This window comes from Mesocricetus auratus, unplaced genomic scaffold (assembly GCF_017639785.1).
Source record: "Mesocricetus auratus isolate SY011 unplaced genomic scaffold, BCM_Maur_2.0 Super-Scaffold_100013, whole genome shotgun sequence".
Lineage (NCBI taxonomy): Eukaryota > Metazoa > Chordata > Mammalia > Rodentia > Cricetidae > Mesocricetus > Mesocricetus auratus.
Window position 1 is genome coordinate 15,949,095 of NW_024429196.1, and position 26,617 is coordinate 15,975,711.

The following is a 26,617-nucleotide window of genomic DNA, read 5'->3' on the forward strand; positions in this document are numbered from 1 at the left end:
TTAAAGAAGGGTAAGTACTTTACCTCATTCTGTAACACTTAGTAAATATAGGTAAATACTTGCTCTTTTCAAGAAAAATAAAGGTCATTTATATGAAATTTTGCAATTCCCCCCACCCAAAAAAAGAGAAAATGGAGAAGTGGATGTGTAGAAGAAAAAATAGGAAAAATGCACATTTATAACAGATTTTTATATAAAAGTATTTGAAGCAGAAATTTTGTGAAAGATATTTAAATGCATACATGTTGGCATACTAGAATTCAAACTATTTAAAATTGGTTCTTAATATTCTATAATGGTGAGTCATAAAAATAAGGAAAAATATTGGGAATACATAAGACATTTCATTTTAACTCATGTACAAGTTACTGAACTTTTGTGTCTAAAGGACAATATTTGGCCTATTTCTATAATATGGCAAGTACAAAAGAAGAACAGACAGAATATGCTAAAATATGCAGTGAATTATTCACTCAGTAAATATTTGCTGAACATTCAGTGTGTACCAGGAACTCTTGTATATAGGGAAACAGAGCAATAAGAAAACTATTTGTCCTTTATGAGATATGTAAGTCACATATTGCATATACACATATAACAAAAACACTAAGTATGCTAATCCTCAGTTCTCAGATTGGGTAAAACTTGTAATTGCCATAATTGCTACAGTTCAAGTACATTTTTAAAAATTAGTGATACAAAAATATTGCCATGATTGATAGAGTATCTTTCTAGAAAAGAACTTCAATATTAATGTTACCATTTAAATCCAATTCCATATTCCACAAATATTCACATATATCTTGTACCTGTAGGAAAGAACGAAAAGCCTATTGTCTCAGATATTTTTCACATAATAGTGTCTAACATGGTACTGTCTCATCTATTTTCTCTAAACTAATCATCTGAGGCAAACCACAAAAAACTCAAATAAAGTATTTTATGTTGTAACCTCTAACCCTACTGTAATGGGAAAATGTATTTTCACTCCATGGGCAATATATCTTCTTATAATTTTCTTTAGTCCCTAACCTAAACACCAACTTTTCAAATTTGCTTTCCCATAATCACTTACCTAAGTAGATCCTATGAAAGAAATATTTAAAATTGTATTTGGTTCATAGATTATCCGTGTTCGAATTTATCTCCTTTTTAAACTACAGTTTTATTTGCCTTCTGTTTTTACATATTATATCTAGTTTAAGATTCCTTTCTACAATGAGGCATAGAAACTAGTATATTTCTGTGTAGCTGTGAATATCTCTATAATAGATAACACTACATACTTTCCTTAGCTAGCTTCTTGACTTTGAGGAATCATTTTAAATGCTATATGCCCTTCCACCTATTTCCTAAACAAAACAATTGGAACTCATTTATTAGAAAACTTTATTGAAGCTATAACCTTGTTTCCAAATAAACTGGAAACAAATAAATTGGAAAAAAATTCCAATAGCTTATGATTCACATACACTTTCCAATAGAATTTGTGTAAAAAGTTGTTTTATTCATTTGATACCTAAAGTTACCTTTACTGTGAAAAGTATCATAAACTATATATGTTTATACTATTTATATTATTTTAATATTTTGTAACTGGTTTGTTATTTACAATAAGTGGCTCTTAGGTCTTTATAGATGTAACCCTTCATGTCTCCCATATATATTATATATTCAAATTTCATGAACGAGGATTCTTTTCAATTACGTTTTCAGTTGAAAATCTGTTAATGGCTTTTGGAAGATTCCATTTAATGAGCCATGTTAGTCTTCCTTGATGATTTTTTTTCTCAACATAGTGCTTACCAAGTGCCTAGCAAGTACCCTGGAAGTAGTGAGCCCATAGAAACATTTGCTTAATATACAACATTGGTGTTGAAAAGATGAGTGTACTCTGAAATTTGTTCTTCAGAATAAAGGAAGTCTTTATTTTGCCTACACAAACTAAAATTTCTAACAAAATTTTTCTAATCAGTCAAATCTTCAAAGTTTTTCAATAGTTAAAATTAATATACTAGACAAGAAGGGGTTTTTAATTTTTTGTTAGTATATACTCGTTTTACAGTATAATGGTTTTCATGATGGTATATTCATGCATGTATAGCATGTACTTGCTTTCATCATATTTACTCCCTCATTACCTTCTCTAGTCCCCTCTGCCCCCTCCCCCTCCCACTGGTCATCTTCCCCTTTCCAAACAGTCCCCTTCTGTTTTCCTGTCTTTTGTGTTTCTTAATCTACATTTAGAATATGAGGAAAGCATGCACTATTTCTCTTTCTGAGTCTGTTAGAGTTTGTATTTACCAGATTATTTAGGATTGTCTACATTGTAACTTTTCACAGAAAAGTCACAACTGCAGTTACAGAAGTCTCTTAGGATCAATTATTTATAATTAATATCATGTGTAGATGCATTTACCTTTCAGGAAGTAAGGTGATTCCCAAATTTAAGTCTATGTTATCTAAATTTAAAATATTTCTAAACACCAAGATCTAGTATTTTCTCAAAGAGTTTGCTTTACTTAACCTTGCGTTTGGCTTCAGAGCTATTTCTTTTGCTATAAAATTAATGCTACTAAAAAAGTAATACACTTACATTTTTCCATTTTAGGGGATAAAGCATCCCATAATTTCCAATAGAAACAGTTATCTCTAGAAAGCCTTTAAAACTTGTGGGTGTTACAAACCCTAACCTCTCAGAGCAGTGCTTTTCCTGTGGGCAACAGCCTTCAACACTCCTTTTCAGGGTATCGTCAATACAATGTAGGGCCCACTTTCCACTTTTTACTGACATTGAAGAGTTTCATCTCTGTTATAATTAAAGTGTAATTAGAGTGACATATTCTGCTGTCTGTTGATAGGACACAATAAGATTATGGTAAGTGAAAGATTCTCAACATGCAAAGAGGAAAATCAGTCTTGGAAATGGAAGAGCCCTTAAAAGAAATGAAACATATCTGGAACTGAAAAAAGAGAAAGAAAAGAGAAGAAAAGAACAAATTAAGCTGAATTGCTAAATAGCATTTGGACTAAAGAAGGTCACTTTTTAAGATTTAAATGTTTTCCTCTGTGAAAGGGGCCACTGCTTCCCAAATCCAGAAACAAGCCCACGAATATGTTAATTAAGTGCATTGTGTCCCAGAAAGAATGAGTTTGACAAATTCATTTTTATTCCTTCAATTAATAAACTGTTTGTTGAGCCATCTAAGATTTTTTTAAATCTATAATGTGTATATTTGCCATTGTACAGTAACAGTGCCAAGGACCAACATGACCCCATAGGGTGAATCTTATGAAGCTTAACATTCCTGGAGAATTAAACACACAAGCCTCAGATCCTTTTGTCAGTCTTACTTTACTGTGGAATTGAGAGCCAGAATGTAGGTAATTTTTATATGGTGGCACTTTAGCCCAATTAAAAAAGCAATCATCTTTGGCACAAGCAGAAGGGGCAAATATAATGGCATAATATTAAAGAAAGGTTTCACAAAGACTGACCAGGAATGCTACTCCCTCTCCATCCCCACCCCCACTCGTACTTTTTTTCCCTGCCCATTTGTTGTTTTTCTCACAAGAACATCCTGACTTTTAATTTTTTCTTTTACTTTGAATGAAACAAAAAAAAATCTGAGATAGTAAGATGTAAAGAAGATTCATCTTCTATCAACTACATAACAGATAAACTTGCAAAGCTATTCTAAATATTCAAAGCTTATAAATAAAAAATGTAAATTGAGCAGGGGATGAGTGTGAAACAGAATGAACAGATTGAAAATACTTAATTTTCAACCTTGATTTTCTCCTATTCCAGCCTTCCCATAGTTATGCTTTAAATGACTTCTCACATAAAAATTTTCTCTGTGCCTCGAAACAAGTGAATGATTTCCAGGAGGAAATGCAGCTTTAGAAAGAAGAGCTGCACAATGAAAGTGTTCAAATGCAAACTACTATAGCATTTCAAATGCAAAATCACAACCTTCACCACCTTTAACTGACTCTTAAAGGGTCTTTTCAAACATGCTATTTACGACATCATCTGTTAACTTCATTTTCTAATTCAAAACTCTTGCCAAATGATGTTTTCATGATGACGTGTAAATATAATATTTCATTTGAGATCAATTCTAATCGGTTTTTTAAAATCCACCTTGGGAAACAGTGCTGCATAATACAGTCTCGTAATGAGTATTTTAGAAGGAATTTCCAAAGTCTATTATAATTCCTAAATCCAAATTACTCTTTTTCCTAGTAAGCTTTGGGACTTAAATTATTTCTTCACGAGTCCTCATGCAGGACGATTCTGGTCTTGTCTACAAGACCAGGATCACATGTTAGAAATCTTCATTTTTTAAAAACTGACGTTTGCCAAAAATATTTTTCCCACATGACTCACAAAGAAAAAGAGTTTCTTAGGATGGGTTGCAATTTATTTTGTTTCCAAAACGTGGTTTAAAGTCATAATGGACGTTCTTTCCCTTTTGAAATTCCCTGTTATTTTGGAAACGCATTTCACCTTAACAAACCAAGCCCCTTTTTGTTAGGGCTCTTCCTTTTAAAACCAGACTTCTTGTACACAACAAAGAACTGAGTAGTAACAAATGAGAACAAAAAAAGTGCATTTTTTCTGAACTCCTCTGAACGCTAACACTCATTTTCGAATGCACACATTTAAAGATTTTGAATATTATATAATCTGCTTTACTTTCGCATTGGGGGAGATTGGCTGGCCCACATTTGTCGCTTATCTAGTGATGACTTTATAAACATCTACGCAGCTTTCCCTTGTACCATGTGAGCTGCAGGCTGGCCTTAAAGTGTGTCCCTTCAGCTGCACGTTGTGAAAGCGCCTTTCTACGAGGTCTACACGGCTGGGGAAGCCCCTTGCAGACCACGGAGGGTCATAAAACTGGTCGGGCGAGAGGGGGCGAGCCTCGTGGGCTTCCGTGGGCCGAAGGCTGCAAGGGGACAAGTCGCAGGTCCCCTCCCCCGGGAAAAACGCATCTCAGGGCTTTCGTGCTGGGGCCGAACAATGGAGGCACCCTGGAGCCCGGTGGGTCCGCTTCCTTCGCCTCAGTCCCCGGGTTTTCCGGCTGTGGCCTCCCGACCCCGGCCACCTCCCTAAGCCGGCCCTTCCCCCACGCCACGTGAGGCTCTTCCTTTGGTGACCCCAGCTTTAGCTGTGGTCTCCTTCCCATTTTCTAAACTTATTTCTACTATCTCTCCCTTGGTTTCCAGAAGTGCCCTCGACATCTCACTGGCAGTGTAATGCTGAGTTGCTGTTTCCTTCCGCAAAAAAAAAAGATTTCCTCCAGAAACTCAAATCTAGAAGGAAATACAACCAATCCAACATAACCTTTATTTAACCACAACTACACTCTCCCGTGTTGAGGATAAACAGAATTGGAAGCACGTAGCTTTAAAAACCTGCAAAAGTACTAATTCCTCTTTTATTTCCTCCTTCCGATACAGTTGTCTTAAACTCTCCAGCGAATGCCTTCCGAAGAAAGGATGTGCCCAGCAGCACGCAGCAAATCAGAGGTTTTATCTTACGCCTCCGGGGACTAGGGAGAAAGTACCAGGACGAGGGAGCCACCAAGGCAGGAAGCAGCCCGACTGCAGGGGACGCGGGCCGCCGGCGGGGCACGCGGAGCCCGCGGGCTCTCGGCCGCGAGTCGGGCCGCCAGGGGCGAAGGACTTAAATAGCGGGGGCTGGAGGGGGCGGCGGGCCCGCGCGTGACGATACTTTCCGAGGAAGGCTGGGGCAGTCGCGGAGTTTGCAGATCGGCCTCACCCTCCCGTCCGCACAAGAGAAAAAAAAAAGTTGGAGGGAGGCGGGGAGAGGAGCCACCCCGTTTCCTCCCCCAGATTCTGCGGAAGGGCTGGGGCGGCGCGGGCAGAGAAAGGGCGCGGACAGAGCGGACCAATGGCAGGCAACAGGTCCAGGCCTCGGCAGGGCCGCGGGCCCGGCCTCCCCTCGCCGCCCGGGGCCCTCCCCGCCCCCGCGGCCCCGCAGCGCCAAGCACCCCGCCTGGCCTGGCTGCCGTCTCCCCGGCTCGGGCCCGGCTGGGGGCGGGGCGGGGGTTCCCCGGCGGAGAATCCTCCCGCGGGGCTAGCGGCGCAGGGGGAGGGGCTGTGAGTCCCGGAATGGAGGATTAGGAAGGACTCGGGCTCGACACGAGCGCGGCCCGCGCGTGGCATCCTGGGTAAAAAGTGGCCGAGCCACACCGGGAGAGAGCCGAGAGGAGCTGAGGTCAGAGGTCAGGGCCCAGGAGCCCGGCGCGCAGAGCTCCCCCACGTGAACGCAGCGAGCGGGAGGAACCTTTTTGTTTTCCACCGCGCCAGCATGCTCCCCTATTGACCGGGCTGTGGAACGAGAGGAGCTGCGTTGCGGCTCTCAGCCCACCCCACCCCCTCCACTGCCAACACACAGCCCAACTCTCCCCTACCCCTCAACTCATCCCAGCCCCCCGCATGGGGCTGGCAGGAACGCAGTAAATTTGCTCTAACAACAAGTGGGGGTGGTTGCATTTACTCCTCCCTCTCCTCTCCTCCCCCCTCCTCGCCGCGGCTCTTGACACTACTACAAACCAGGACTATAAACATAAACATGTGTCACTGTAACAGGGCAGGTAATATACGCATTTTGAGGTGGGGTGGGGTGGATGGGGGCTTGGTCGCTGCTTGGGGGGCAGTAAAAAAAATCATGTTTCACGTGCTCGACGTCTTTGGGGGCTCCCCCCACACGCGGATCCATTTATATAGAATGCAGAGAGCGCCCAGTCACTTAGTCACACAGACCCACAAAAGCAGACTTGCCAATAACCAAAGTACACGCAAAGCAAATATATTTAAATACCATCCCTCTCCTCCCTTAGCTATCGCTGCCATTTCTTCCATTAGCAAGCAGAAGCGTCAATAATTGAATCCTCTTTTCTTTTAAAAATATTCTTTATGATAACGATGGAAATCAACTCTAGACCTAAATCGAACACCACTTTCTTGTCATAGAACAGTACCTACTATAGCCTGCGAAGAGATTTCTTCAAACAAGAAAGGCTGTTAAAAAACTGAGTTCGAGACCTAGTATGCAAAGGTTATTTCCTGGGCTGTGCCTTCATGCGTTTTCCAACTTCTGTAAGTTGCCGCGCCAGGAGCAGTGCAGATTCGCCACCGCAAGCCTTTATTATTAGTTAGCCTATTTACATGGCCTCTCAACTTTTCTCTCATTCTTAGTTTAACAACCCTAGCAACCTACTACTTAAGATAGAGTACAGCGAATGCCAGCGCGAGCTTTAGGCTTGAAACCCAGGGAGAATCAGAAAATGTTCAGATGAGGAAGTGGTTCCCTTTGTTCTTTCATTGTTTCTCTACCAACTGGTGAATACAAGGACAAACACTTACCTTCTCTTCTTTTTCCTCCAAAAACCAGACGTTCCCATCGGCCTTAAAATACACAATCCACCTTGAAAGTAACTAGGAACGTCGGAAGAGTTTGTATTCCATTCTTTTTCGCTCTCTGCCCTCTTTTAGCGTAGGATTAAGTTGCCGAGCACGTTGCTGCATGCTGTAGCCCCCCGCCTTAGTGAATCGGTCACGTTTAGGACCCTCTAAGTCCACCTAATTCTGCCAGTAGAATTGAGGGTATTGGATCTCCAAACTTTCAAAAGGGAAGGGGGCCTGCAACTTTCCAGAAACTTAGAAATACCCTGAAGTTTTTTTGCGATTGATTTTTGTACCATCCCACCAAATACTGTTCGCTTTGAAATTAAAAAAAGAAAGAAAGAAAAAGTATTTCTTCGAGGAAAGTATATTTTTTTGTTGTTGTTGTTTAGCTTCTGCTCAACAAATCATTACTTAGATGGAGTAAAGGGCAAATTTTATAGGCATTTAACAGAATGGGTGCATTTTCCATAATATGTCCTGTGCCACGTGTTTTTAAAAACAAACAAAACACTACCACACAGAAAGGAAGGAGAAAAAAAATGAATTAAAATGTTGTGAAACAACTTTAGAAGAAGCATTTATGTGCAATTTACTAGTGTAAATTGTTCTCGAGTTTTGAAAAGTAAGTTTGTCTAAGTTAACAGACTTTATTTTTTGCTCTATAATCACGAGATAAAAAGCAAATTGGTGTTCAGTGACCATTCTGGTGGGTATGAGTGTTCAGACCATGTCTAAATCTGATCATGATGTGATTTGCTGATGTCATGAATATGAAATGATACATAGCCATAAAAATCAAACTTGTGATTTTTTTTAATCTCCCGCTTTTTTGTGTGTTCCCAGTAGCTTCGAGTGGAAGACAGTGATTGGCTCCAGTGCTTATGGAGGATTTGGGCTAAAGCCAGGGGAACAGAACCATTCCCTTCCAGACCATCACTCTGCTTCTGCCCTATCTCTCTTTTCTCTTCTGGGTGCTCAGGATTTTAGTGTAGCTTCAGCAGCCCTTAGGTAGGCCTCCACACTTAGTGTCATCACCCCAGTTTCTTCACATTTGGCCTTTGTGTAAAATAAACAAAAACTTGGGTGACCCCAATAAATGTTCCTGCTTGAGATTTGTGTATTATTTAATAGAAGGCTGAACTCTACTTTCTGGGAGTTTGTCCTCTATGTTCAGGATCAATTGTGAAAGGCCCTTGTGTCTCATAGGAAAATATTGCAACAAAACAGGATAATTGGGAGGAAAGGCAGTTGTAGTAGGAAAAGTGGCTTTTCTTTGATAGCATTTAATTGGAATTAAAAGATTCTTGAGCTGTAAACATTCTTTATTTATTCAGCACACATAAGCAGGCATTGTTTTATCACCATCATAATTATGGTGTCCTTTAAGCTGACTGATAGCAGGAGAGATAAGGGATGTGCCTGTAGATTCAGATCAGGTCTCACTCCTCCCCCACCTTTCTTCCCTCCTCTCTGTGTAGCCCCCCCATTCTTTCCTTGGTCACTAGGGTCCCCCACAGCCCTTGAAATGAGAAAAGCAGGAAGATTGTGGCCTAACCATTTCTAACATCATGGAAGTGATTTGTACCACACTCTAATTTAATGCAATCTGTAACCTCCTTGTCTCTTATGCGTATAACTGTTTTGTTTAGCTTGCAATATTCGTATCTGAAGAGTTGCCTAGTGCTCACCTGCATAAAATCTCATCCACTAAGGTTTTCAGCATTACCTTTGTCTGATTTAGAAAGCACACTCTTAGGACTTTTTCAGAACAAAGCCTCACAGAAAACCCTCTACCTCCAAGGATTTGCAAATTTATAAAGGCTGCATTGAATTCAAGATGGGTCAGGGGGCAAGAAGGGGTAGAAGGTCACTGCATTCTGATTATGGGTCAATAGACAACATGGCATATACTCTGTGTCCCAAACTTCTGTTAAAGACAGGGTTTTTAAATGTCTAAGAACAGAAGGATGGGCCCATTGGGAGACATGCCCTGATATATTTGAATGAGTTTTTAAAAATTAAAGGAAAGAGAAAAAAAAGAGTTTAAAGAAAATATCCTAAATTATAGTTTATCCCTCATTTTAGCTAATTATTTCTTCTTCTCTTCCCATTTTCACCTCCCAAAATGTGGTATCAGTAAAGTATAGCTAAAAGACTATTTAGATTGTGTTGTCCTATATCATCAACTAACTCAGTCATAGGAAATTTTATTATTTTATACCTCTTATCATTAGTTAATTTTAGTTAACTGTATAAAAGACCTCTTTTATTCTTCTAACCATGGTACTTACATCGTTGGGGCCTTTGTGATGTCCCTTACTCTTTTCTATCTGAATTCACTTTGAACAAAATGTACCCAGCAGTCACTAAAACAAATATATATGGTGAAGAGTTTGGTGGTGGTGGTGTGATCCTCATTTAAATTATGTATGTATGGGTGAGAGCACGGATGAAAAAGGATTATTTTAATGCCCTTCAATACTTTAATTATATAACAGTTGTAGGTTAGAAATGCAAAAGTACTCTTAGGTTTTCCTTCAGATTTTCAAAAGAACTTTCCCCATTAGTAAACTACTCCTGCAAATTGCTGTTGCATTTCCCAGCTAACCATTTAAAAGACTGTGAATGCCTTGTGCATTACTTCGCTCCAGAGGAAAGAGGTCAGACTGAATTGCTATGGTATTTAAACATAAAATACAGTGAAAATAAATCAAAATAGAGCATCTGAAGGTGAATTTAGCACAGTCATATGGGATAAGTAAAGACAAATATGTTCAGATCTTCATAACCCATCACTTTAAAAACTGAAAGTGCTGATTTTTTTTACAATAAATGCAGAAATAAGTGGACATTAAGAATACATTTGAAACTGTATTTGCTACAGAGGATTTTTCTTTAGAAAGCAGCTCTGTTTTCAAAGCTAAAATACTTTTTAGGATAATGCAGACTTTGCATTTCTCCCTGAGTAAATGATCACATTTCATTAACAAACTCAATGCATATCTCATGTATATATCTAAATTCACAATTATTCCCTAGACTTACAGAGACATGTATATGTGTGTGCAAATGTTCATTTAAGCATATCCTCCACATATGTACATGTGTTTGAGAGCCATAGAAATTGATATATCCTTCCTTTAAAAGAATTTGAATACAGTCCATCATCTGAATTGGGTTCATCTTTGATTGCAGAGGCGGCTGACATGGTCAACAAATTTATCAAAGAAACCCCCTGGCTTTTGAAGAATAGTACTTCATACATCTGGATCTGCACATCCAGGCAAACTAAGTAAATTATTGCATAACTTTAAGCATAATTGATAACAGATACCTTTAATTTTTCATCCCTATTCTTTTGGCCAGCTTTCGCATTAATAATCTAAGCCATAAATGTTGGTAGCTATTGATCGAAATCCCCGGTGTGCATGCAAATCCATCTTAAAGTCCCCTGCCTTTCATGTGTGAGCGCTCAGGGGCCTCTGCTAGGTCTTTTTATCGGGATCGACCCCCAATGTGCCTGGAGAAGACCCCGGATATGCAACGTGTGCTGATGACCACAAGAAAGCTGTCTGTCACATTCTGTGTGTGTGTGTGTGTGTGTGTGTGTGTTTGTGTGTGTGTGTGTATACACAAGCCTCAGTCCTGAAGCCTTAAAACACACTAGGATGGGGAAGTTATAGGAACAAAAGAATGTGTTAGACAAAAAGAAAGATGTGTAATAGGAGTATTTATAATGTATAAATGTAAAGGTATGTCTCTATGTACACAGATACACTTTCTAAGTATAAAGACATACATCCCCCAAATCCCTTGATCTTTACCTATTTTTCTAATTGGCTCAACAAATTACACCTTCAGTTTAAAAACCATACTCAATATTGTACTAATTTTCAAAAGCACTTATATTCCCCATGCTTTAAAGGTGGTGAAAGAGAACAGGAAGGTAAATTTGAAATGTTTACTAAAGTATGCCCCTATGTGCAGGGGAAATAGGAGCATGGGGATGGGGGGGGGGAGAATCTAGAGAACCAGGAACAACTAAAACTACCTGCCCCCCTCCCCCTTCAAAAAAGACGCCATAGCCAACCTTTGTAATGTCTTCTTAGTCCCCCACCCCTTTATTTTTAGTTTACTATTTCTTGGCTGTTTACCTCTGGTCTAAATCTTACAGCTGGAGGAGGGGAGTGGGCGGGGGTAGGTGGGAGGGAGAGGGCTAGCAGCATGTAAGTGCATCAGGAGGAATTTTAAAACACTGTTGTTGGCAATGGAATGGCTCTGGTCATAGTTCTTTAAAACAGCAAACACCAGCATTTGCTTTTCCTGGAAACTTCCATTTCTGCTTAAAGCTTGTGCATTTTGCGTCCTGCGAAAGTGAAAGAGAAAAACTCGGTGTGATACAACCAGATGCAAAAGAAAGCCAAGTCGGTGGATGGTATTAGCTGTGACGAGGCATTGTTCATTGCTGCCTCTCGGTTACGTTTAAAGCCTGAAATATCACGAGATCCATTCAATGATCCTTCTCTCATTCAAGGGACAAAAATGTAATTTGCTGTAGCTCTGATTTCTTGGATGGAAATGCTAGCCTTAGATTTCAAAGGCAAGAACTAGACATCGCGGTTTGTACACACATTGATTAAGTTGAAGAGCGGCGATTACATCTGTGCTGAGTGCAACAGTAGTCCAGGGCTGACTTTTCAAATCCCAACCTCCTGAGTTACAGACGCTCTTAAATAGACTTCCTTAATTTCCGGATGTACTTCTTGAAATTCCCAATTCTCTTCAAAATTCCTAGGAAAATTACAAGGGAGACTAGGGTGGGGGTGGGGAACCATGGCTGAGATTTCATCTTGCCAAGCAAACTACCTTTTTACGTGTCTGATTCCTGGTTTTTGTTTTAAGATTTTTTTTCTTTATTTCTCCCCCCCCTTCACCCCTGCCCTTTCTTGACTCATACCTGCTCCTGCTGGCCAGACCACAGCAGGGGAAACTGGAACTTTTGAATATGAAGAAAGAAATTATTGTGCATTTTTTTTCTTGCAGGTTCAGAAATATCCGTTCATTCTTTAACCTCAGAGATGGGAGGAAAAAGGAAACGTGTAGATGCCTGGGTTACATTTATGCTGTAGTTGCAAACACGGATGAAGATTTGCCGAATTTTGCCAAGCAGCCCACCAACCACCCTGAGATCCTGCAAAATTTGCAAGTGGAAAGACCCTCGCTCTCACGTGGCAATATTTTGGATATTCTTGAAAATGACAGTAAGCCTTGCTAGTGACTAAGAAGAGGTTAAACCAGATTGATATTCATCCAAACTGATTTTGTTAAAACAGATGCCTGGCTTGCATAGGGGAAAATGGGAGCTATGGAAGAATCATCTAAACTGCCAGGCAAACCATCATCAACCTCCAAAATGGTCTGCACCATATAGCAGCGCTTTCTTTTCCTCGTTTTTATGTGAAACTTGTGGAAGCACCTTGGGACTTTCCATTTTCTTCCCTTTGCTGCAGCAGGAAGGAACTGGCTCCCTGGAAGTCTGCTCTGTGAAAGGCAAGACGGTGGCTAAATCGTGTGCTTGACACTCTAGAACGATCCCACCTCTAGTCCAGGCTGGTTAATCTTAAAAGTGTACACATTTCTGGCTTATCTATGCTTTGTTATGGGTCTGACGTGAAACCACCTCCTCCCAACCCCACTGGCCAGCAGAGAACAGAAATCCAGTTGAATTGTTACATGTTCCTGGGCTGGAGCCTTGAACTGCTTTCTTGGTCAAACAACTTTGTTTCTGGTTGTAAAAGGGCATTGGGGGGCGGGGGAGTCGAGAGAATTTGCAAACGTAAGTCTGTGCTGGGGTGGTTCACCTCTCGGTTTAACTTCGGAGCTCCCAGTCTGTCTCCTTCCCCACTCCCATAAGGGAAATACCAGGCTATTCTGGCACGTTTTCCCTTAAGCTTCATTTTCCAAAGAAAAGAGGGGTGGGGTATATCTATTTGGGCTTAATAATGTTTTTAAAATGCTTTCCTTTGAAACGATAATAGCTGTATCGGTAAAATGCAAATAAAGCAAAAAATAGGCAGTATTTCTTTAAAGGGGAATATACGGTGCTTTTTTTTTTTTTGCGTACACACACACACACACTCACTGCTTCTGATGAAGTCTGTGAGTCAGGCTGTTTCTGAGCTCCGATAGTTTAATGGAAAGATTTATATACCGGCTGTATTATTTACTTTGGGAGGGGAGGTGGCAGTATAAGGGTATGCTAATTAGTAGGAGATTTTGGGGGGAAGGGGTGGAATATCAATTTTTATTGCATCACCTGTCAGGAGTGTCCAATCAGCGTTGGCTTTAGGGGAATTAATTGATGAAGGTGTCTCCGGACGAGCTCACTTCACTCTGTCATTTTATTTGTAGCTAAAGCAGCGGCGGGAATAGCAGCTGCATTTCTTTTCTCTTTCTCCCTTCACATTCCATTATCATAGTGCTCCAATGGAGAAGGAAGGAGTAGAGGGGCCCAGGTACTGATCTGCATCGAGGACTCAGACCAACACACTGGCAGACCTGAAATCGGATGGTTTTCTCCCTCTTTTTTAAAAAAACGAAAACCAAAAAAAAAGCAAGAATCAAGTCAGTGTAATTTCATGGGGTTTTTCTCCCCCCCAATAATTCGCCTAGAGTTTGGCACTCCCTTCGCCGGGAATAACAGTCTTTGTTATTTTATTAGCAGGATGCCTTGAGACACACGCAGCATCTGGCGGAGGATTAACATACATACATGTGTATGTATGCGTCACGTATATATTTACTGCAAATGGTGGGGATCATTTAGTGCCCGAGATGGGAGACCTGAAGTCAGGTTTCGAAGAGGTGGATGGCGTGAGGCTCGGCTACCTCATCATTAAAGGAAAGCAAATGTTTGCTCTCTCCCAAGTCTTCACAGATCTGCTGAAAAACATCCCGAGGACGACCGTGCACAAGCGCATGGATCATCTGAAAGTGAAAAAGCACCACTGCGATCTGGAGGAGTTGCGGAAACTCAAAGCAATCAACAGTATTGCCTTCCACGCGGCCAAATGCACGCTCATCTCCCGGGAAGACGTAGAAGCGCTCTATACCTCCTGCAAAACCGAGCGTGTGCTCAAGACCAAGCGCAGGAGGGTCGGTCGGGCCCTGGCCACAAAGGCGCCGCCGCCTGAGCGCGCCGCCGCCGCCAGCCCCCGCCCGGCTTTTTGGAAGGACAAGCACCAACTTTGGCGGGGCCTAAGCGGAGCCGCGCGGCCCCTGCCAATCAGCGCGCAGTCCCAGCGTCCGGGCGCCGCCGCTGCGCGCCCCGCCGCCCATCTACCTCAGATTTTTAGCAAATACCCGGGCTCGCACTACCCGGAGATCGTTCGCTCGCCTTGCAAACCCCCTTTAAACTATGAAACTGCCCCGCTCCAGGGAAACTACGTCGCCTTCCACTCGGATCCCGCTTATTTTCGGAGCCTGCTGTGCAGCAAGCACCCGGCGGCCGCCGCCGCCGCCGCCGCCGCCGCTGCCGCTGCCGCCGCCGCCGCCGCTGCCGCCGCTTACTACCAGGCGTCGGCGGCCGGGCCCCAGCCCAAGGCGGCGACCGGAGCGGGAGGCCCGGTGAGCCTGACCTACCGCTGCAAGCGCAAACGCGGGGGCGCCAAGAACTGCCTGCTCGCGCCTCACGCCGGCGCCCGGAGACTGCTGCTGCTGCCCAGGTCCTACAAAGCCAAGGCGGCGGCGGCGGCGGCAGCGGCGGCGGCGGCGGCGGCGGCCGGAGCCACTTGCTTGGAGAGGTTTCATCTGGTCAACAGCTTCTGCCCGCCTCCCCACCACCACCACCACCACCACCACCATCACCATCACCACCACCATCGGGCCCAGCAGCCAACGCCGAGTCACCACCCCCCTCACCACCACCGACCGCAGCCCCATCTAGGAAGCTTTCCCGAGAGTTGTAGCAGCGACTCCGAGTCCAGCTCCTACTCCGACCATGCAGCCAACGACTCGGATTTTGGCTCCAGTGTGTCCAGCTCCAGCAACTCCATGTCCTCAGAGGAAGAGGAGGAGGAAGGAGAGGAGGAGGAGGAAGAGGAGGAGGAGGAAGAGGGGGGCAGCGGGGCCTCGGATTCCAGTGAAATCAGCTCCGAGGAGGAGGACTCATCCACCGAGTCAGACTCCAGCTCCGGCTCCAGCCAAGTGTCAGTGCAGAGCATCCGTTTCAGGCGCACCAGCTTCTGCAAGCCTCCCAGCGTGCAGGCGCAGGCCAACTTCTTGTACCATCTGGCCTCCGCCGCCGCTGCAACCAAACCCGCTGCTTTCGAGGATGCCGGCCGACTTCCCGACCTCAAGAGTAGTGTCAAAGCCGAGTCGCCAGAGGAGTGGAATCTGCAGGGCTGGGCTCCCAAAGGGGCTCCGGTGTACTGCCCGGCCAGCATGGGGAGTTGTTTCCAGGAGATAAGAAGCGATAGGGTATCTGAGATTACATTCCCACACTCTGAAATTTCCAGTACTGTAAAGAGAACTGACCTGACAATTAACTGCCTGGCAGAGGGGGCCTCTTCACCTAGCCCAAAGACAAACAATGTATTTCCACAACAAAGAATACTCCGAGAGGCGAGGAAATGCCTGCAAGCAACTCCTACTACACACTGTTCAGATAACAACACAGTAGCTGCTAGGTTCTTAAATAATGATTCTTGTGGAACAGAAACAAATTCAGGAAAAGATTCCAAAATCCCTCATTGTCTTGAATTTGCTACGGATTTGGCCTCTTCACAAATTGATCCCCAAGTGGATGCAGCAGCAGCAACTAAAGCTGAGAATCTCTGCACTGACACAGGCGACAAGACATTGCCATTTCTGCACAATATTAAAATCAAAGTAGAAGACAGTAGTGCTAATGAAGACTATGAACCTGATCTTGTTACAAATAAGCTAAAGTGCGAGTGCAATGATACAAAGGGTGAGTTTTACAGTGTGGCTGAGAAGAAAGAGGAGGACGCCTTTTTAACCACAGCCAAGGAAGGTTTTGCATGCCCTGAGAAAGAAACTCCTTCCTTAAATCCACTGGCTCAGAGTCAGGGCCTTTCATGCACTTTAGGATCTCCAAAACCTGAGGATGGGGAATATAAATTTGGTGCCAGGGTGAGGAAAAATTACCGGACACTAGTACTGGGTAAACGACCAGTCCTTCAGACACCTCCAGTCAAACCAAATTTGAAATCAGCTAGAAGCCCTCGTCCTACAGGTAAAACTGAGACACATGAAGGAACACTGGATGACTTTACAGTTTTAAACAGACGCAAAAAGGTAGCCAGCAATGTAGCATCAGCAGTGAAAAGGCCATTTAATTTCATGGCAAATTTTCCTTGTCCACCATCACTCATTATTGGGAAGGATGGGGATTTGTGGCCAGCGTATTCCTTAAATACCACTAAGGATTCCCAACCTCCTCACAGGGCCCATCCTATATGGAAATGGCAGCTGGGCGGCTCTGCAATACCTCTTCCACCTAGTCACAAATTCAGGAAATTTAATTCATAAAAAATGTTTTGGAAGATATTTTCTTGAACCATATTACCTTCCTTTTGTTGTAAACTGCACAGGATGGCTTGTACAAGTCCATTAATGGTGTTACACCCCCCTTTGGAGTCCTGGTTTATCGCATTTTGAAGACAGAAATCGGATTACTTTTTTTCCCATTGCGGGTTTTTTTTTTTTTGGTAGGGTGGGGGCGGGGTGGGAGAAGGGTTGGTTTACATACCACAGACTACTTCAGGCTAAAGACTCAAGTAAAACTCAGTTATTATGGTAGAGCTGGAACACTTTACTGTTTCAATGCTAATAATGCACCGGTACCTCAATTCAACTGCTACAAATAAATGTCAAAAGGTTGAATAATAAATATTACAATGAGCCATTAAGTTTATGCACTAGATTTCAGACCTGAAAGTGTAACTGGTATTCAGTGAAAGTTTGTTAGGTTACATGGTTACACAATAAGGTAGCAAGAAGTTTCTGTGAGCCCAAAATGTAATTTTCTGGAGCTCTTATTTGTGGGGTGTCTTTTTAAAACTACCCTCATTCCCTTTCCAAGAGTAGTTGCACTTAACTTTGTTTTTTTGTTTGTTTGTTTTGTTTTAATGGAAAGATGGGGGTATGAGTCCTGATTGGATGCTAATTAAAAAGCTGCCTCTTGTGTACAACGTAAGAGAAATACGGGATTTTTTTTAAGGATGTGCTTTTTTTTTTCCTTTACAATCACTCCTTGCAATTGGAAAAGTCCTTTCTGTGCTCTCACCCAAACGTTTAAAATAGGATGACTCTTACTGTGGTCCTGCTTATCTTGTGGTCTGAAGATGATTCTTCAAGCTTTCAAAACTATTAAAACATTTCTCTTAATAGCAGGATATTTAATGGTCTAACTCATCATAGTGACCAATCATTAAATACAACCAAGAAAAAGAAAAAGAGGGGTCAGAGTTGTAACACCCCAAGTGAAAAATAAACACTTATTTCAGGGCTTTTTGGTACTAGAACTCAGGCACTTGGATTTTATTACCTTATGCTTTTTTTTCCCCTGCATCTCTCTAAACTTCTGTTTTCAGGCCATCCTGGGTATAGAACAGGAGAGTTTCTACTGCAAGTGACAATCAGAGGTGACTATCTATATTTGCACTTAAAATCAAAGGAGTTCCACATGCAAATGGTCTACCCCTTGGTAAGGGCCATGCTGGTGTGCTGTGTTGTAACGATGAGAGCAGTAAATCAAAATTATGGAAATTTGCACTGTTGAAAAGCATGCTTTAGCTTTATTTTCAATTAAAAACACTGTTTAAAATTCCTGGTTCCATACATTTCTACTTATTCCAGACTGAAGAAGGGTTAACAAGAATGAATGGTTTTGTTGACATTTTCACTTGTAATGTTTTTGCCTGGAAGAAATGCACTCATTGGGTGTAGTGTTTTGTGGTAATACTTTGTGATGAGACCAATCAGGTTCTGTGCATAACACTGGCAGATTTTTCTCTCAAATAACAGAAAAACTTTTCAAACTTGTTACAGACCAACTACTACAAGTTTCATATTTAAGAAAGTAAAGCAAAGATTAGTTGCTATTTTAATTAATGTTGAATGCAGTAATTATTGGGCCACCAAGTATGTATCTCAGATCCTTGTCATCTTTAGTCTAAGAAGCTGCATCTATAGACCATAAATCACAGAGCAAAACAAAGTACCAATGAAATGTTTACTGTGTGAATTTAAATCATTATTTCTCATGGAAATTCAGCTATTTATTTTCCTTAACTTTTTAATTCCTACTCCTTTTGAAAATTTTCTTTTGTCTATAAATGTTTCAAATAGTTCTGGATGGTCTCAGGCCTAATTGCTGTGTATGATCTGTGGTTTTCCCCCTGTTGTAAAGGACATGGGCTGAAAGTACCTGCATCCAGATACATTTGGATGGAGTAAACAGATGCTTTGGACTGCTTCCCTGCCTTTCCTTCTTGAATGTTGCCAGATGTAGGCTCATTGGGTCTTTTTTTTTTTTCTTAGAATCATAGATATGGTCAAAGCAAAAATTGGGGGATGTTATCCTTGAATTCATATTTGTACATAATTCCAAAGACTAGTCCATATTCTAGGTTAAAAGTCCCAGAAAACTGAACCAATTGATTTCTAAGCCTGAGTCCTTTCCCCTTTGGAAGGCAATGAAGAATTTAGGGACAGTGAGAAAAAAAAATTAGTCTGTAAAAAAGTATGACACCCACCCAAGGGAAGTCTGTAATTTCTACTCTTTAATTCGTGCCAAGACAAGAAAGTTCAAGAACAGTGGCTACAGCATTTAGACTAAGACATTCTATGTTGGCTACAGACTGTTAACCAAATTATAAACTGAGAATATATCTGAAGTCTACAGATCTGGAGTGTGGCAACACTGTAAGATGGAATAAGCACATATTCTATGGAATATCCCATAGAATTTTGGACTAAATATCAGCCTCCAGCTTGGACACTTGGTCTTCACTCCTCAGAGAATCAATAGTTTCAGCCTATAGGAGCTGGAGAATGAGCAGCATGGAGGCCGAGGTGTGGCAGAGTGATCCCATCAGAAGGAAAGACATAGTCAACACAGATATTACCCCACAATGTGCCTGTAGGCCATCCAACCACAGCGAGTTCTGAGCTGGGGCTTCTGTCAGTGAAGTGTACCTAACAGTAAGTCTTAGAGTGCAAATGTAAGTAAGGTATTCTTTCAATTCCTAGTAGCCCTCAGCTGGTTTCCCATCCTGCTGTGGGGATTACTCCCAGTACAGTTTATTTTATTTGGGTCGTTTTATGATTAAAGACAATTTCTAGGTCTTTCTCAGCTGCTATAAATGTCACATTTGTTCAAAAGTTAAGCCTTACTGAGAGAAAAACAAAAGTTACCTCCATTGACAGGTTGCATTTTTTTACATTTAAATGTTTTCAGGGAATAGATTTGTTCTTCAAGTGCTATAAGGTTCTAGAGTCACTGATTCCTGTATCTAAATTAGCTCCATAGACATGGGGAAAGTGTAGAAAAAGCTGCTTTTGCTGACATTTTGGTAAAGCAAACTTATTTCTGGTCTCCTATAAATGTAATTTCCTGATAAGACTGTGAAGATTTAATTATTTTATAAAGAAATGTATGTACTTTTCCCAAGTCAGGTTATCTACCTTTATAGGAAGTGCAGCTTGACCCCCCCCACCCCACCCCCGCAAGTATTTACGTTTTAGAATGGGTGTTCCTTTCTATTGCCTTACTTGATTACAGTGGAGTAATCGCAATAATGGTTGTTTATTTGAAAACCAACAACAAGGAGCCACCACTAAACAGTAATAGCACAAACTAGATGGGCTGGTGTGTGGATTTTTTTTTAATCTTATTTGTGTCTGGGTGACTTTCAGTGGTCCAGAGATTCCTCAGAGGTTTTAGCCAACAAGAATTGGGCTGGAAATTTCTACTGATACAAGAATGGTAGTTTATTTGCATGCAGGAGGAAATGTAGGTGAAACTAATTCCTTAAAACCATCTTTTTTCTTTTAAAGAAAGCAGAAATACTCCACGGTGAAATTTTCCTAAAAAAAAAAATAATAAAACATCAGCATCTATAAAAGAAAGCAAATGTGAGTTTTGCTTCACCTTGAAAACATCTTCCTGCTGAAAAGGATATGTGGAGGGAGGGATTTTCCAGGGTCAAAATAGGAACTAAAAAAAAAAAGAAAAGAAAATGAAGGCTCCTATCAGCTAAACTCAGGAAATTAGCCCGGAGAAGCAGGGCTTCTGCCTTTGCGAGTCCTCCCTGTCACCCCACGCATCCCTAGGATTCTCCCTTCCCCGTGAAGAACAACTACTTTCCCTCTGGCTTTGGTTACGGTTTGCTCCCTAGGCCAAAGGGCATTCTGCAAACTAGCTTGGGGGCTGGGTACCTAGGGCAAATCCAGGAGGTGGGGGAGGGCCGCATTTTACCTGTTTGGCAAGCCCTCTTTTGCTTTAAAATACGGGGAAGAGGAAGGGGGTTGGCAGCTATCAGTCTTTGCCCATGCCCTAGGCCCCAGCTACTCTCGCTCCTTTTCAAACTGTGGCGGCCTCACAAGCTCCTACTTTAAAAGGCCTGAGATGTTTTGCATGAAGCCCTCACAATAGGGGTTGAGGGAATTGACAGTTTCAAAAACAAGGCGTTCAGTCCTTTCCAGCTGCCGAGCCCGCTCTCTCGCACCAACTCCTGGTTCCTCTCTGCTGGTGGCGTCCTCGGCAGCGCGCGGCCTCCCCCCGCCCCCCCAGTCCTCTAGCCCGCGCTCTGGCTGGCCCCACCCCGCCCCCAGGCTGTGTTTGTAAACAGGGGTCAGTGGCCAGGGGCTGCTGGCGCGGGCTTCAGGCCTAGCGGCCTGGGAGGAAAGGCCAGGGACTATGGAGCCTGCCAAATACTGCAGGCAAAGGGCTGCGGGGGTTCCAAGGGTTGCTTTCCCCAGCCACAGAGCTCTGGGGACTGCACTGACCCAGGGCAGCTCTGGGTTCTCTGACCAGGGCCACCATCACTACCAGAAAGATGTTTAAGTGCCGCCATTTTGCATGGTGGCAAACAAATTTCTTTGTGACTCTTTTCTTTTCCCGCCCAGATCTTGCTCTTCTCTGAACGTGTGACGATTTCGCTGCTCCAGGCAGAAAAGCCAGCACCCCAGCTCGTCCTGCGCGGCCTGCAGTCCCAGCAGCCTTATGGCCCAGAGCGGAGGGCAGCTGGGCCCTTGGGCCTACTCCCCATCAGAAACTGGAATGTTTCCCCTCACTTTGCGCTCCTTTTGTGTGCCCAATTGAGGACTCCAAGGCCTCCCAAATGCGCTTGTGGGAGGCCAGTGGCAAAGAGACTGGGCCAGCATGGCTGCGATCTCCTCCAGGGAAATAGCTCAGGAGCAGAGGCCTAGAGTGGGGAGGGAGTGGGCTGGCTAGCCAGGCCCGGCGGCGTCACTCCTTGAGTGGGAGTAACCTGGGGCAAGGCTTGCTTGCTTTGACTCCATGGCTCCTGTCCCTTGGAACTTCTTTCAGTGCGCCTGCAAGTGGAACGATGACCTGGAAACGGGAAACGTGAGACAGTGACCTGGAAAACCCCCCTCGGCCGGCCGGGAGGTTGGAGGGCAGCAATGCAGCAATGCAAACAAAGCTGCTACCGGGAAAGGAGGGAAACAGAGGTGCACCGCGCACAGGTCCCAGGAGAGTGCAACAAGCTTGTCTTCCCGGGTGTTTAAAACGCAGCCCCAGTTGTAAAGTGTGTGAAATTACGCACTGGTCTCTTAAAGAGTGCCTAATTTATAGTAAATAGCAAGGTCTTTGTAAATGGCTTTATTATGTTGTTTCTTGTTAATTGTTGAGAAAATCCCCATTGTTGAGTGTGAAAGGCTTTATGAGCTAACCTGGTCCTCGGCGCAATCAGAGGGCAGTAAATGGCGGCTCGACCTCCAAGGCCTCACGCGCAAGCTGTGGCGAGGGCAATGAGTGCTGCAGGGACTTCTAGAGGTGCTGCTTCGGCCTGGAAAGAAAGTGGCAAGGCTGCCCAGCGTTTAATTAATGAGAAAACGTGTTTTGAACTCGCAAGCACCCAAGAGTAGGTGGCTGGGTGCGACAGGGGGAACCTGACTAGCCAGGGCTACTGCAGGACCGCAGAGCGGGGCCTGGGCTCCCCGCTCTGGTCACAGCCCGCAGGGGGTCGTGCCTCAACCTCAGGCTAGCGAGCTGGGGGCGCTGATTGGAGCCTCGCTGAGATGCACTGGATCCTGGCTTTGTCTCTAGTTCTCTAGCCGCATGGAGCGCGAGCTCCGGACCTTCCGCCTCGGTGGAAGAACCTCTCTAAAATGCCTGCCTGGCTGGGGAGCTGAAAGGTCTGCAGGCTGAGCAGGCTCCAGGGACTGCTCCAGGCCCCTGCTTGGGCCTCCATGTCTTTTGTTTAAAGCGCTCTCTCCTTCCCTCCCTCTCTTTCTCTCTTCCTCTCTTTTGCACAGGGACACACACAAGTCTCTTCATTAGAAACCAGCAAAGGACGCAGAAGATGGGAGAAATAAGGGGAAGGGGCTGGGTTCTGTTTGTTTAACATGGAAAAATAATTTCTTTAGTTTAAGATGAAATATTTCTATCTTGTCTTTTGGTCACCTCCGGGTCCCTCTGTCCAGCCAGTTAGAATTCGGGACGCGAATAGGCAAAAACCAGACAGGCGCTGGGCTCATTGCTAGAACTTTGAGGACAGAATCCCATGGGTCCTGCTGGTCCTGAAAGGGCTGGAAGGCAGTGAGACAGCGCCTCCAGGGCTCGGTTCTGTGGCCTTTCCAGGGCCTTAGGACCTGGTGGGACCCAGGGAAAAGCAGCTGCTCCTCTTTGTAGTCTCTTATCTCTGGCACTATACTAAAAGAGCGAATTTCCTGAGAAACCTGACTTGGGTGGACTGTAAGTGAGGGTTTGGACATTAGTTGATGCAAATCGCAAGGAAATGTTAATTCAATTCCAGTGAGGGGGGGAAAAACCTGTATTCTGCTGTCTTCCTTTCCCTCCTTAGATGGTCCTCTCTGCTCGCACACTCTCTCACCAAATTAGCTATTACGTGAAATCCCCCTGGGTTTAGAGCACTTGTTTCTCGGATTGGCGTACAACCCATATTAACTATGCACTTTCTGCTATTCCTCTTGTGACTGTCCCTGCTTCTTCCTTCTTTGCGGAGAGTATGATGCTTTTTATTTTAGTCCAATCGATGCGCACAAACACTGGGATAACGCAACCCACACATCTGCGGTGGAGGCTGTTTTCAAAATTGAGTTTAGGGATCAATACTAAGTCAGAATGCTCCAAATTGCATGAATTCACCAAATTCAAGCCTTGGGCTCCCAAGCCTCTTTCCTGAGTAATTAACACACTCACAGGTTATAGCTGTGTGTCTACACTTCCTGCCTCTCTCAAAACAGGATGTTTTCCTCCTGTGTATTTGGCTTTACCTAAAGATCACTGGGAAAAACACAACCCTAAAACTTTCCTTGCCAAACTCTTATTTTCCTAAGACCTAATAGTAGTACCTAGAAGTGGCCTATTGGTGCCTTACAAACGTTTGCCCAATTTAATATTTCACTGGTGAGGGGGAAGTCACCACTTGACTCCCAGGACTTCTAGGTCTTCAATGTTATAGAGTTATAATACATGCTATACAATATTTTTTTCCCCAGCCCAGGCCATATAGCAACATGACTGGTGCCTAAGGGAGTGGGGGTGGGGTGAACCGAAGTTGTCCCCCTGTTGCAAGGGACAGTGAGTTTAAGATCAGAAACATGCATGGATTCTGAACAAGAATTAGGAGAGTTTGCTGTCCATAAGAAGTGTGTGTGTGTGTGTGTGTGTGTGTACATATATGCACACAAGCATGTGTGCTCTGAAAGCAATGCCTAGGGGAAAGACCAAAGAATCTAGGTTTTTAGTGTATCAGAGAATCCCAGTTTCTTAGCGCTTGTCTGAATCTTCCTTCTGGTTAGGTGTCTGGAACAATACAGAAAACTGTTGAGGGGCTGGGGGTGGAGAAAAGCTTTGAGGTTCTCCAGAAAGCTCCAGTGTTCTAACTGGTGCTATCAATATGTTTGTGCTTGACCCTTTTTGGATAAAGACTCAGCAGTCAGTAGACTTCGACCCTAAAATAGTAGCAGCTTAGGAAAGCTCAGAGGTCTGCAAAGGCCTTTCCAGCCAGGAAGGAAGAGAGGGAAACAGAAGGGAAACCATTTGAGTGGATGCTGCCCTCTTCTCCAAGCCACCAAAATAACAAACAAACCAACATTCTCCTGGAGAGCAGGCTACCTAAGGAGCACTGGGAAGGTGCTGGAAGGCTGGAGGAGAACTGCATTGTTAGTGCTTGCCCCCTTCCAGATCCGTTTCAGTTAGCTCCAGGAAAAACACAGTGCTCTTGATAAATGGTGAGCAGTGAGTGGCAGGGAACAGCAGCAAGGAAGAGAGGGACTGCCAAACCCAGCAGCAGCCCGGCCCTCTCCTGTGAAAGCTAGAGATGACACAGATGCAGGCACCTGAGAGTTCTTATGGCTACAGCGTGCTCAGGGGATGAGAGGAGAAGCATTTCTATCTTTGAAACAACCTGAAAAGGCTGGGACTCCTGGATCTGCCAGGAATAAAAGCACATTTTACACTTAGCCCCCTCCAATTTCCCTGTTTTTCCCTTCCTGAATACCCTGATTGTCAGTAGGGCAAATGTCAAAGAGCAGTTTTCTTCCCCCACGTTGGGTCCAAATATGCAGTCAAAAGGATGGTTAAGCTTTCAGATTTTTATAACCACACCTATTCAAATTTAAAAACTGCATATTACAGTAGAGATTGCCTTGGGCAGGTCTATTTACCCTTTCCCTGTCTTCATCTTTTCCCACCCTTTAGCTCTCCCCACACCTTCCCCTACCTAACCCTCACACGGAGGTAAAGGTGGAGGAAAGGCCATCATTCACCAACCCTTCCTCCTGGGGTGGAAAGAGAGGAAGAGCTAGACAAGTTACCAGAGCTGAGAGAGGCAGAGTGGGAAGCTGTGACCACTGCTGAGCTTTCTTGCTGGGGTGAGGGGCCAGTGTCCCAACCTCTTGTCCTGCCAATGCCAGATACTCTGCTTTGAGTTTTAAAACCAGTACGGATTCTGAACGAACGAATGCAAAGAGCTCCATTCCTTACACAAATGGCTGTGGGTCTAACAGAGAGTGCTTTGCCGGATGCAAATGTACAGAGTTGCTTTTAATTTTGTTCCAAGTGTTATATATCAAGTGGCAAATTGGCCTTCAGAAAGTCAATTTTATGTTTTTTCTGTTAATAATAAAGACTTCTTAAACAAGCTTAAAGTATGTGATTGAGAATTAAGAGTAGACATCTTTACCACCGCTTCTTATCTGATTTTTTAATGAGGACTAGTACACTTTTTTCTTTTCTAAGAAAGATTTTTTTTAAGTGGAAGAGTTTGGGTAACATTAGAATTGTTCAGTGGTTCTGCTGTTCACATATTTAAAAAATAAAAATATTTAAATCCTTTAAAAATCTTTTTACATTTTTAATGAACCATGACTTTTAAAAAGTAAACTAGGAAATTAGTCATATACTCTTACCATCTTCTTGACGAGAAAACTATCCGTGAAAAGCCCACTTTCCCTAAACTATCACCATTTCATTTATCTTAAACATTTCACTCTGTGTTTGCAGTTGTAATGTGAGATTGCAGTGAACCTAACTCATTTTGTGGAACTTACGTGGGGAGGAAATATCACTTATTTTGCAGGTGGGTTACCAGGGTTCTAAAATCTTGTCATTTGCATCAGTATCTTGTTGGTCTGATCTGACTGGGATCTGACACAACAGAAGGATTTCCAGATGAATTGGGAGCACCATTATTTCAGTGAACATCCCGTTTCTACCTAATCTACCATAAATGTGATCTTCAAGAAGGAAAACAGTGAAAAGAAAAAAATCATTGTTAAGGAAAAGAAAAGCAAGAACATTTTTAGAAATACTGTTAGGACCATTGATCCCAGTTACCTGCTGTAATGTAAATGGAATCATTATGGCTGGCTGATCCATTGACATGGTTTCTTCATTCAGGATCCTGGCCAAAGGAATAGCATGTCAATGTATAAA

The 26,617-nt window shown here is 43.3% G+C and overlaps 1 protein-coding gene across 1 annotated transcript; it reads left to right on the top strand.

Annotated features, from left to right (window-relative positions):
* Positions 1-12,261: 12,261 nt before the first annotated feature.
* On the top strand, positions 12,262-18,943 carry Skida1 (SKI/DACH domain containing 1). Its single transcript, XM_040755440.1, has one exon. It carries the CDS (start codon positions 14,278-14,280, stop codon positions 16,993-16,995), a length of 2,718 nt encoding a protein of 905 aa, XP_040611374.1. The 5' UTR covers positions 12,262-14,277; the 3' UTR covers positions 16,996-18,943.
* Positions 18,944-26,617: the final 7,674 nt, after the last annotated feature.